The 13181-nt window shown below is 49.2% G+C and overlaps 1 protein-coding gene across 3 annotated transcripts in view; it reads left to right on the top strand.

The window, feature by feature from the left end:
* The window catches only part of KIFC3 (kinesin family member C3), a 97903-nt gene that overhangs the window by 16762 nt on the left and 67960 nt on the right, over window positions 1–13181 (top strand). For all 3 annotated transcript variants that reach the window (XM_063945815.1, XM_063945817.1, XM_063945816.1), the window contains exons 2-4: window positions 3321–3763; window positions 4572–4616; window positions 6886–6993. In XM_063945815.1, the coding sequence (XP_063801885.1) occupies window positions 3321–3763; window positions 4572–4616; window positions 6886–6993 (596 nt within the window). The remainder of the gene's footprint in view (window positions 1–3320; window positions 3764–4571; window positions 4617–6885; window positions 6994–13181) is intronic.

Raw genomic sequence — 13181 nt, 5'->3', positions numbered from 1 at the left:
ACTGTAATTGTTACACTATCCAGGACTGTACTACTGCTCCATATACTGTAATTGTTACACTATCCAGGACTGTACTACTGCTCCATATACTGTAATTGTTACACTATCCAGGACTGTACTACTGCTCTATATACTGTAATTGTTACACTATCCAGGACTGTACTACTGCTCTGCATACTGTAATTGTTACACTATCCAGGACTGTACTACTGCTCTATATACTGTAATTGTTACACTATCCAGGACTGTACTACTGCTCTATATACTGTAATTGTTACACTATCCAGGACTGTACTACTGCTCTATATACTGTAATTGTTACACTATCCAGGACTGTACTACTGCTCTGTATACTGTAATTGTTACACTATCCAGGACTGTACTACTGCTCTGTATACTGTAATTGTTACACTATCCAGGACTGTACTACTGCTCTATATACTGTAATTGTTACACTATCCAGGACTGTACTACTGCTCTGTATACTGTAATTGTTACACTATCCAGGACTGTACTACTGCTCTATATACTGTAATTGTTACACTATCCAGGACTGTACTACTGCTCTATATACTGTAATTGTTACACTATCCAGGACTGTACTACTGCTCTGTATACTGTAATTGTTACACTATCCAGGACTGTACTACTGCTCTGTATACTGTAATTGTTACACTATCCAGGACTGTACTACTGCTCTATATACTGTAATTGTTACACTATCCAGGACTGTACTACTGCTCTATATACTGTAATTGTTACACTATCCAGGACTGTACTACTGCTCTATATACTGTAATTGTTACACTATCCAGGACTGTACTACTGCTCTATATACTGTAATTGTTACACTATCCAGGACTGTACTACTGCTCAACACACACAGAGAGAGTCCACTGCCCTAGACACACACAGAGACAGTCCACTGCCCCTACACATACACAGAGACCGTCTACTGCCCCCAACACACATAGAGACAGTCCACTGCCCCTACACACATACAGAGACAGTCCACTGCCCCTACACACATACAGAGACAGTCCACTGCCCCTACACACATACAGAGACAGTCCACTGCCCCTACACACATACAGAGACAGTCCACTGCCCCTACACACATACAGAGACAGTCCACTGCCCCTACACACATACAGAGACAGTCCACTGCCTCTACACACATGTACTGTTTCCACTATCCGTACTGTACTACTCCTCTATATATTGTACCGGGACTGTACTACTGCTCTATATACTGTACCGGGACTGTATTACTGCTCTATGTACTGTACTGGTTACACTATCCAGGACTGTACTAGTCCTCTCTATACTGTACTGTATCCACTATCCGTACTGTACTACTGCTCTGTTTACTGTACTGGTTACACTCTCCAGGACTGTACTACCGCTCTATATACTGTACTGGTTACACTATCTGGGACTGTTCTACTGCTCTATATACTGTACTGGTTACACTATCCTGCTGTGTATACTGTAATAGTTACACTATCCAGGACTGTACTACTGCTCCATATACTGTCATTGTTACACTATCTGGGACTGTACTACTGCTCTATATACTGTAATTGTTACACTATCCGTACTGTAGTACTTGTCTCTATACTGTACTGGTTACACTATCCGGGTCTGTACTACTCCTCATTATACTGTACTGGTTACACTATCCGGGACTGTACTACTGCTCTATATATTGTACAAGTTACACTATCTGGGACTGTACTATTCCTCTCTATACTGTACTGGTTACATTATTCGAGACTGTACTACTACTCTATATACTGTACTGTTTACACTATCCGGGACTGTACTAGCTCTCTGCAGTCTGCACTAATTACACTATCCGGTTCTGTACCAGCTCTCTGCACTAGTTACACTATGCGGTTCTGTACCAGCTCTCTGCACTAGTTACACTATGCGGTTCTGTACCAGCTCTCTACACTAGTTACACTATCTGGTACTGTACCAGCTCTCTGCACTAGTTACATTATCCGGTACTGTACTAGGTGTCTGCACTAGTTACATTGTCCGGTACTGTACTAGGTCTCTGCACTAGTTACACTGTCCGGTACTGTACTAGCTCTCTGCACTAGTTACACTATCCGGTACTGTACCAGCTCTCTGCACTAGTTACACTATCCGGTACTGTACCAGATCTCTGCACTTGTTACACTATCCGGTACTGTACCAGATCTCTGCACTAGTTACACTATGCGGTACTGTACTAGCTCTGTGCACTCTGCACTAGTTGCTCTCTGCACTAGTTACACTATCCGGTACTGTACCAGCTCCCTGCACTAGTCACACTGTCCGGTACTGTACCAGATCTCTTCACTAGTTACACTATCCGGTACTGTAATAGGTCTCTGCACTAGTTACACTGTCCAGTACTGTACTAGCTCTCTGCACTAGTTACACTATCCGGTACTGTACCAGCTCTCTGCAGTAGTTATACTATGCGGTACTGTACCAGCTCTCTGTACTAGTTACACTATGCTGTACTGTACCAGCTCTCTGCACTAGTTACACTGTGCAGTACTGTACCAGCTCTCTGCACTAGTTACACTGTGCAGTACTGTACCAGCTCTCTGCACTAGTTACACTATGCGGTACTGTACCAGCTCTCTGCACTAGTTACACTATGCGGTACTGTACCAGCTTTCTGCACTAGTTACACTATGCAGTACTGTGCCATCTCTCTGCAGTAGTTACACTATGCAGTACTGTACCAGCTCTCTGCACTAGTTACACTATGTCGTACTGTACCAGCTCTCTGCACTCTGCGCTAGTTACACTATGCAGCACTGTGCCATCTCTCTGCAGTAGTTGCACTATGCGGTACTGTACCAGGTCCCTGCACTAGTTACACTATGCGGTACTGTACCAGCTCTCTGCACTAGTTACACTGTCCGGTACTGTACCAGATCTCTGCACTAGTTACACTATGCGGTACTGTACCAGGTCTCTGCACTAGTTACACTAAGCGGTACTGTACCAGGTCTCTGCACTAGTTACACTATCCGGTACTGTACCAGCTCTCTGCAGTAGTTATACTATGCGGTACTGTACCAGCTCTCTGTACTAGTTACACTATGCCGTACTGTACCAGCTCTCTGCACTAGTTACACTGTCCGGTATTACATCATCTATGTAACCACTGTACCATTAGCTGTGACACGTCTGGACATGAAGGGGTAAATGTGACATGAGTAGTAGGGTTGTACACACATCAGAGTCTGAGGCCGCAGAGCTTACACTTTCTTGCCATGGAGCCGGACACTAACCCTCTGCTCTTCCCCCATCAGGCGGCTGGTGGTGTGTGCTGGGGCAGTCCTGTACTAGCGCCTCCATTCCACTGACCATGGTGGGACCCCAGGAGCCCACAGGCAGAACGGAGTCTGAGCCTCAGGAGAGGCCTGTGATGGAGGAGCAAAGGGGAACCTCCAGACCACAGATGATGAGGAGACCTCTACAGGAAGGGAGAACACTACAGGGGAAGAGACAGCCTGAGGTCCATAATGAAGAGCTACAGGTACATCTACAGCTTCTGCCACCATCACAGGGCAACAGCCCGGAGAACAGTCACAGACTGCGTGTGCCAGAAGAACAGGAGGCCGAGCGAGTCTCAGCATACAGAGGTCACCTGCAGCAGCAGGGCGGCGGGTTACACCACAAGCTGCACCAGGTACAGGAGATGCTGGAGCAGAAGCAGAAGGAGCATGCAGCGATGTGCAGGAAGCTCCAGGAGGTACGTGCAGGACTGGGGGACTCCCCGAGCGCCTCTCCCTCTGCTAGACTGCCTGTGCCTCCCTCTGCTAGACTGCCTGTGCCTCCCTCTGCTAGACTGCCTGTGCCCCCCTCTGCTAGACTGCCTGTGCCTCCCTCTGCTAGACTGCCTGTGCCTCCCTCTGCTAGACTGCCTGTGCCTCCCTCTGCTAGACTGCCTGTGCCTCCCTCTGCTAGACTGCCTGTGCCCCCCTCTGCTAGACTGCCTGTGCCTCCCTCTGCTAGACTGCCTGTGCCTCCCTCTGCTAGACTGCCTGTGCCTCCCTCTGCTAGACTGCCTGTGCCTCCCTCTGCTAGACTGCCTGTGCCTCCCTCTGCTAGACTGCCTGTGCCTCCCTCTGCCAGACTGCCTGTGCCTCCCTCTGCCAGACTGCCTGTGCCTCCCTCTGCCAGACTGCCTGTGCCTCCCTCTGCCAGACTGCCTGTGCCTCCCTCTGCCAGACTGCCTGTGCCTCCCTCTGCCACACTGCCTGTGCCTCCCGCTGCTAGACTGCCTGTGCCTCCCTCTGTGATATTCTCTGAATACCCCTCTGTCTCTGAGACTACCTGTGCACCCTATGCAAGACTGCCTTCACCCATATCCCACACCTCCCCACTGCAATCCAGGTCCCAGACACTGGCTGTGACTGCCCCCTCCCGGCTCTGTATGGGACTGTTACAGATTTGCCCTCCTGCAGCACATCAGGGTTTGCCAGGTGTAGAATGCAGCTGCAGGAGGTGGCACTGCGCCACACTGTGTTCTATAACTTGTCACTTGTGGTGTTTTACAGATGCAGCGAGAAGCTGAGGAAAAGTCCAGTCTCCATCCCCAGCTGGTGAGTACCCTGCTAGCAGCCCCACAGGTTCCTTCTTGTGGCATGAGGAGGCAGAAGAATGAGGCATGATGAGGTATCGCCTCCATGAAGTAGTGTTGCACGGGGAAGGGACGTAGTGTTACACGGAGCAGGGACGTAGTGTTACACGGGGCAGGGACGTAGTGTTACACGGGGCAGGGACGTAGTGTTACACGGGGCAGGGACGTAGTGTTACACGGGGCAGGGACGTAGTGTTACACGGGGCAGGGACGTAGTGTTACACGGGGCAGGGACGGAGTGTTACACGGAGCAGGGGCGTAGTGTCTCACGAGGCAGGACTGTAGTGTTACACAGGGCAGGAACGTAGTGTTGCACGGAGCAGGGACGTAGAGTTGGACTTGTAGCCTCTATGAAGTAGTGTGACATGGAGCGGGGACGTAGGGTTACACGGGGCAGTGATGTGGAGTTGGACGTGTCACCTCTATGACGTAGTGTGACACGGGGAAGGGACGGAGAGTTGGACATGTTACCTCTATGAAGTAGTGTTACACGGAGCAGGGACGTAGAGTTGGACGTGTCGCCTCTATGAAGTAGTGTGACACGGAGCAGTGATGTAGAGTTGGACGTGTTGCCTCTATAATGTAGTGTGACACGGGGCAGGGACGTAGTGTTACATGAAGCAGTGACATATATTAGGACATGTCTCCTCTATGAGGTATCGTGACACGGGGCAGGGACGTAGTAGTGTCACACAGGGGAAGTGATGTAGAGTTGGATGTGTCTCCTCTATGACGTAGTGTTACACGGGGCAGGGACGTAGTGTTACACGGGGCAGGGACATAGTGTTACACAGAGCAGGGATGTAGTGTTGCACGGAGCAGGGACGTAGAATTGGACGTGTTGCCTCTATGACGTAGTGTTACACAGGGCAGAGACGGAGAGCCTCTATAATGTAGTGTTACACGGGGCAGGGACGGAGAGTTACACGGTTCAGAGACATAGAGTTAGACGTGTCGCCTCTATAATGTAGTGTCACACAGGTCAGGGTTGAGTAGATGTAATACAGCAGGTAGGACTATCCTTGTGCCCCCACAATATCCTATAACGTCAGCACGATGAATGTATAATGCATGTATTAGCTTTAGAGGTGATTCCACAATCAGCCAATCAGAAGCGGTTCCCTCGTCATCAGAGTAGATCTGCGCCAACCTTCAGGCACCAGCAATAGCTCAGACCCCTTCTTACTGCAGCCTGTGGTAATGCCGTGTCTCACCTCCATCTATTGTAGTGCACCAGTACTATAACTGAGGAGTGCGGTGTAACTGCTGAGTGCTCTGGGCATTGTGGGTGCCCCCTGGCATAAAGCGGCAGGGAGTCTGCATGTGTCAGTGCTCTCGAGGCTGGCGGTGTTACAGGGCAGTATGTATTATTCACCGTCTGTTGTGAGAGTACAGAGGAACCTGTATAATTATATATGGAGAGACACGAGGCCTTTCATCCTGCATTTACTGCCGTCATAAAGTGAGAGGCCTCAAACACCATAAAGCTGTGATGTCATCACTCTCCCCGTGCCGTGCTCAGCCGCCATTAATGAGTCCGCTCTCTGACTGAGGACACGATGATAAATCATTCCCTGAGCTTAGTGGGGATGAAAACCTTTCACTTTGCGCAGAATTGTCCATCCCGCACATATGTTTGGGTCATTTGTGTTCCCATTTGTAGGGATTCGCTTGGACATCTGCAGGTGGAAGACGCCTCTGTTCCTATAACTACTGCTCAGGTTATCGCCATTTGTAGCTGTCGTGGGTTATGGGACTGAGGAGCCCTGCGGACTGTGTCCCTGAACGCCAGGTTTCCACCACATGGCCGGTTGTTCTCTGAGCCTGAATATTGCTATCAATGTGACCCCTCAACCCCCGGACTCTCCAGCACTTGTATTAATGTGGCGTGTAAGCTGGACACCAACCCCACATTTACTTACCAACACCGTGGGGTCACCCGGACATCCGGCAGTAACAGGCACACCTGTGTGACAATACACCCACCAGATGGCACGCCACCATTTCTGCTGCACTTATGGCTCCTGATGTCTTTCCAGCTAATGATGATCATTTGGGGTGTGTATAATGATTTCCGTGCAAACTGCTTCCATCATGGCTACTTCGGTAATGTTTAGGGTCAATCCTGTTATCTGGCCCTACATTGTCCTATAACGGTGTATAGACCATGGAGAGATCCCTCGGAGCTGCCACTTATGTAATGTAATGTGTTTCCACTCTGTTTCTCTCAGGGTGGGACGGATTTGGAGAAGCACCATGATCTCCTGGTGTCTGAGAATGGACGTCTGAGGCAGGAACTGCAGCTATTGTGGAGCCGCTTGGATTGTGAAAATAGCCAGGTATGAAACACCACGAAGGTAACCCAAGCCTTGTAGCCCTTGACTGGATTTACATTACCTTCTGAAATCTTCCTTGGATCTACACCAGATCCCTATCTATAAATGTATCTGCTCCAACCTCTATTGGATCTACTGTACATCAGATCCCTCTCTATAAGCTTCTCTGCTTCAACCTCCATTGTCTCTATACCAGATCCCTCTCTCTAAATTTCTCTGCTCCTACCTTCACTGGATCTACACCAGATCCCTCTCTAGGCATTAAAACCTACAAACTCTTTAAAACTTCTGCCATGTTCTAGCAACGATGTACTTTGTCTAATGAGTTATGACTCATGGATTTACATTACCTTCTGATATCTTCCTTATCAAATCCCTCTCTATAAATTGCTCTGCTCCAACCTCTATTGGATCTACTGTACACCAGATCCCTCTCTATAAATGTATTTGCTCCAACCTACCTTGGATCAACTGTACATCAGATCCCTCTCTATAAGCTTCTCTGCTTCAACCTTCATTGTCTCTATACCAGATCCCTCTCTCTAAATTTCTCTGCTCCTACCTTCACTGGATCTACACAAGATCCCTCTCTAGGCTCTCCTGCTATCCCTCTCTATAAAAGTTTCTTCTTCAACCTCCATTGGATCTACACCAGATCCCTCTCTAAATTTCTCTGCTCCAACCTTCAATGGATCTACACCAGATCCCTCTTTATAAATGTGTCTTCTCCAACCTCAATTGGATCTACACCAGATTCCTCTCTATAAATTTCTCTGCTCCCACCTTCACTGGATCTATACCAGATCCCTCTCTAGGCTCCTCTATTAAAACCTACAACCTCTTTAAAACTTCTGCCATGATCTAGCAATGATGTACTTTGTCAAATGAGTTATGACTCAACATTATTTACTTATGGACTCAATGAGTTGGGCTTAATAGAGACATCATGCTCATGTAGCTGATACATCCTGTGCTCACCTGAGCTCATGTAGTTGATACATCCTGTGCTCACCTGAGCTCATGTAGCCGATACATCCTGTGCTCACCTGAGCTCATGTAAGCGATAATCTATACATCCTGTGTCTCACCTGAGCTCATGTAAGCGATGATCTATAAATCCTGTGACTCACCTGAGCTCATGTAGCCGAGGATCTATAAATCCTGTGTCTCACCTGAGCTCATGTAGCCGAGGATCTATAAATCCTGTGTCTCGCCTGAGCTCATGTAGCTGATGATCTATACATCCTGTGTCTCACCTGAGTCCATGTAAGCGATGGTCTATACTGTGTTTTCTCTAACGTCCTAAGTGGATGCTGGGGACTCCGTAAGGACCATGGGGAATAGCGGCTCCGCAGGAGACTGGGCACAAAAGTAAAGCTTTAGAACTAGCTGGTGTGCACTGGCTCCTCCCCCTATGACCCTCCTCCAAGCCTCAGTTAAGATTTTGTGCCCGAACGAGAAGGGTGCACACTAGGTGGCTCTCCTGAGCTGCTTAGTGAAAAGTTTAGTTTTAGGTTTTTTATTTTCAGTGAGACCTGCTGGCAACAGGCTCACTGCATCGAGGGACTAAGGGGAGAAGAAGCGAACTCACCTGCGTGCAGAGTGGATTGGGCTTCTTAGGCTACTGGACATTAGCTCCAGAGGGACGATCACAGGCCCAGCCATGGATGGGTCCCGAAGCCGCGCCGCCGGCCCCCTTACAGAGCCAGAAGACAGAAGAGGTCCGGAAAATCGGCGGCAGAAGACGTCCTGTCTTCAACAAGGTAGCGCACAGCACTGCAGCTGTGCGCCATTGCTCTCAGCACACTTCACACTCCGGTCACTGAGGGTGCAGGGCGCTGGGGGGGGGGCGCCCTGAGACGCAATAAAAACACCTTGGATGGCAAAAAATGCATCACATATAGCTCCTGGGCTATATGGATGCATTTAACCCCTGCCAGAATACATAGAAAAACGGGAGATAAGGCCGCCGATAAGGGGGCGGAGCCTATCTCCTCAGCACACTGGCGCCATTTTCCCTCACAGCTCCGTTGGAGGGAAGCTCCCTGGCTCTCCCCTGCAGTCACTACACTACAGAAAGGGTTAAAAAAGAGAGGGGGGGCACTAATTACGCGCAGTATTAAAGATACAGCAGCTATAAGGGGAAAAACACTTATATAAGGTTATCCCTGTATATATATATATATATAGCGCTCTGGTGTGTGCTGGCAAACTCTCCCTCTGTCTCCCCAAAGGGCTAGTGGGGTCCTGTCCTCTATCAGAGCATTCCCTGTGTGTGTGCTGTATGTCGGTACGTTTGTGTCGACATGTATGAGGAGAAAAATGATGTGGAGACGGAGCAGATTGCCTGTAATAGTGATGTCACCCCCTAGGGGGTCGACACCTGAGTGGATGAACTGTTGGAAGGAATTACGTGACAGTGTCAGCTCTGTATAAAAGACAGTGGTTGACATGAGACAGCCGGCTATTCAGCTTGTGCCTGTCCAGACGTCTCATAGGCCGTCAGGGGCTCTAAAGCGCCCGTTACCTCAGATGGCAGATATAGACGCCGACACGGATACTGACTCCAGTGTCGACGGTGAAGAGACAAATGTGACTTCCAGTAGGGCCACACGTTACATGATGGAGGCAATGAAAAATGTTTTACACATTTCTGATAATACGAGTACCACCAAAAAGGGGTATTATGTTCGGTGAGGAAAAACTACCTGTAGTTTTCCTGAATCTGAGAAATTAAATGAGGTGTGTGATGATGTGTGGGTTTCCCCCGATAACAACTGATAATTTCTAAAATGTTATTGGCATTATATCCTTTCCCGCCAGAGGTTAGGGTGCGTTGGGAAACACCCCCTAGGGTGGATAAAGCGCTCACACGCTTGTAAGGGCTCTACCCTCTCCTGAGATGGCCGCCCTTAAGGATCCTGCTGATAGAAAGCAGGAGGGTATCCTAAAATGTATTTACACACATACTGGTGTTATACTGCGACCAGCAATCGCCTCAGCCTGGATGTGCAGTGCTGGGTTGGCGTGGTCGGATTCCCTGACTGAAAATATTGATACCCTAGATAGGGACAGTATATTTTTGCCTATAGAGCATTTAAAAGATGCTTTTCTATATATGCGTGATGCACAGCGGAATATTTGCCGACTGGCATCAAGTCTAAGTACGTTGTCCATTTCTACCAGTAGAGGGTTATGGACACGACAGTGGTCAGGTGATGCGGATTTCAAACGGCATTTGGAAGCAACATAAGAAGACGCCGTATTATCAGGCGCAGTCTTTTCGTGGACAAGCGGGCAAAAGGTTCCTCATTTCTGCCCCGTGACAGAGGGAGAGGAAAAAGGCTGCAGAAATCAGCCAGTTCCCAGGAACAGAAACCCTTTCCCGCCTCTGCCAAGCCCTCAGTATGACGCTGGGGCTTTACAAGCAGAATCAGGCACGGTGGGGGGCCCGTCTCAATGAATTTCAGCGCGCAGTGGGCTCACTCGCAAGTAGACCCCTGGATCCTTCAGGTGATATCTCAGGGGTACAAATTGGAATTCGAGACGTCTCCCCCTCGCCGTTTCCTAAACTCGGCTTTACCGATGTCTCCTTCTGACAGGGAGACAGTTTTGGAAGCCATTCACAAGCTGTATTCCCAGCAGGTGATAATCAAGGTACCCCTCCTGCAACAGGGAACGGGGTATTATTCCACACTGTTGTGGTACCGAAGCCGGACGGCTCGGTGAGACCGATTCTAAATCTAAAATCTTTGAACACTTACATACAGAGGTTCAAATTCAAGATTGAGTCACTCAGAGCAGTGATTGCGAACCTGGAAGAAGGGGACTACATGATGTCTCGGGACATCGAGGATGCTTACCTTCATGTCCAAATATACCCTTCTCACCAAGGGTACCTCAGGTTTATGGTACAGAACTGTCACTATCAGTTCAGACGCTGCCGTATGGATGGTCCACGGCACCCCGGGTCTTTACCAAGGTAATGGCCGAAATGATGATATTCCTTCGAAGGAAGGGAATTTTAGTTATCCCTTACTTGGACGATTCCCTGATAAGGGTAAGATCCAGGGAACAGTTGGAGGTCGGTGTAGCACTATCTCAGGTAGTGTTGCGGCAGCACGATTGGATTCTCAATATTCCAAAATCGCAGCTGGTTCCGACGACTCGTCTTCTGTTCCTAGGGATGATCCTGGACACAGTCCAGAAAAAGGTGTTTCTCCCGGAGGAGAAAGCCAGGGAGTTATCCGAGCTAGTCAGGAACCTCCTAAAACCGAGCCAAGTCTCAGTGCATCAATGCACAAGGGTTCTGGGTGAAATGGTGGCTTCCTACGAAGCAATCCCATTCGGCAGATTCCACGCAAGAACTTTCCAGTGGGACCTGCTGGACAAATGGTCCGGGTCGCATCTTCAGATGCATCAGCGGATAACCCTGTCACCAAGAACAAGGGTGTCCCTCCTGTGTTGGTTGCAGAGTGCTCATCTTCTAGAGGGCCGCAGATTCGGCATTCAGGACTGGGTCCTGGTGACCACGGATGCCAGCCTGCGAGGCTGGGGAGCAGTCACACAGGGAAGGAATTTCCAGGGCTTATGGTCAAGCCTGGAGACATCACTTCACATAAATATCCTGAAGCTAAGGGCCATTTACAATGCTCTAAGCTTAGCAAAACCTCTGCTTAAAGGTCAGCCGGTGTTGATCCAGTCGGACAACATCACGGCAGTCACCCACGTAAACAGACAGGGTGGCACAAGAAGCAGGAGGGCAATGGCAGAAGCTGCAAGGATTCTTCGCTGGGCGGAAAATCATGTGATAGCACTGTCAGCAATTCCGGGAGTGGACAACTGGGAAGCAGACTTCCTCAGCAGACACGACCTCCACCCGGGAGAGTGGGGACTTCACCCAGAAGTCTTCCACATGATTATAAACCGTTGGGAAAAACTCGACAGGTATTGCGCCAGGTCAAGGGACCCTCAGGCAATAGCTGTAGACGCTCTGGTAACACCGTGGGTGTACCAGTCAGTGTATGTGTTCCCTCATCTGCCTCTCATACCCAAGGTACTGAGATTGATAAGATGGAGAGGAGTAAGCACTATATTCGTGGCTCCGGATTGGCCAAGAAGGACTTGGTAACCGGAACTTCAAGAGATGCTCACGGAGGATCCGTGGCCTCTACCTCTAAGAAGGGACCTGCTCCAGCAAGGACCCTGTCTGTTCCAAGACTTACCGCGGCTGCGTTTGACGGCATGGCGGTTGAACGCCGGATCCTGAAGGAAAAAAGGCATTCCGGATGAAGTCATCCCTATCCTGATCAAAGCCAGGAAGGATGTAACCGCAAAACATTATCACCGCATTTGGCGAAAATATGTTGCGTGGTGCGAGGCCAGTAAGGCCCGACGGAGGAAATTCAACTGGGTCGATTCCTACATTTCCTGCAAACAGGAGTGTCTATGGGCCTGAAATTGGGGTCCATTAAGGTTCAAATTTCGGCCCTGTCAATTTTCTTCCAAAAAGAACTAGCTTCAGTCCCTGAAGTTCAGACGTTGTAAAAGGGGTACTGCATATACAGCCTCCTTTTGTGCCTCCAGTGGCACTTTGAGATCTCAATGTAGTTTTTGGGTTCCAAAAGTCACATTGGTTTGAACCACTTAAATCTGTGGAGTTAAAATATCTCACATGGAAAGTGGTCATGCTGTTGGCCCTGGCCTGGGCCAGGCGCGTGTCAGAATTGGCGGCTTTATCCTGTAAAAGCCCTTATCTGATTTTCCATTCGGACAGGGCGGAATTGAGGACTCGTCCTCAGTTTCTCCCTAAGGTGGCCCTGAAAATATATGTTTCCAGGACGGCTGGAGTCAGAAAATCTGACTCGCTGTTTATCCTGTGTGCACCCATCAAGCTGGGTGCTCCTGCTTTTAAGCAGACTATTGCTCGTTGGATTTGTAGTACAATTCAGCTTGCACATTCTGTGGCAGGCCTGCCACAGCCAAAAATCTGTAAATGCCCACTCCACAAGGAAGATGGGCTCATCTTGGGCGGCTGCCCGAGGGGTCTCGGCTTTACAACTTTGCCGAGCAGCTACTTGGTCAGGAGCAAATACGTTTGTAAAATTCTACAAAATTGATACCCTGGCTGAGGAGGACCTGGAGTTCTCTCATTTGGTGCTGCAGAGTCATCCGCACTCTCCCGCCCGTTT

The sequence above is a fragment of the Pseudophryne corroboree genome, chromosome 11 (assembly GCF_028390025.1).
Source record: "Pseudophryne corroboree isolate aPseCor3 chromosome 11, aPseCor3.hap2, whole genome shotgun sequence".
In the NCBI taxonomy this organism is placed as follows: domain Eukaryota; kingdom Metazoa; phylum Chordata; class Amphibia; order Anura; family Myobatrachidae; genus Pseudophryne; species Pseudophryne corroboree.
Note: the sequence above shows the minus strand (reverse complement) of the source record. Positions and strands in the feature narration are given on the sequence as shown.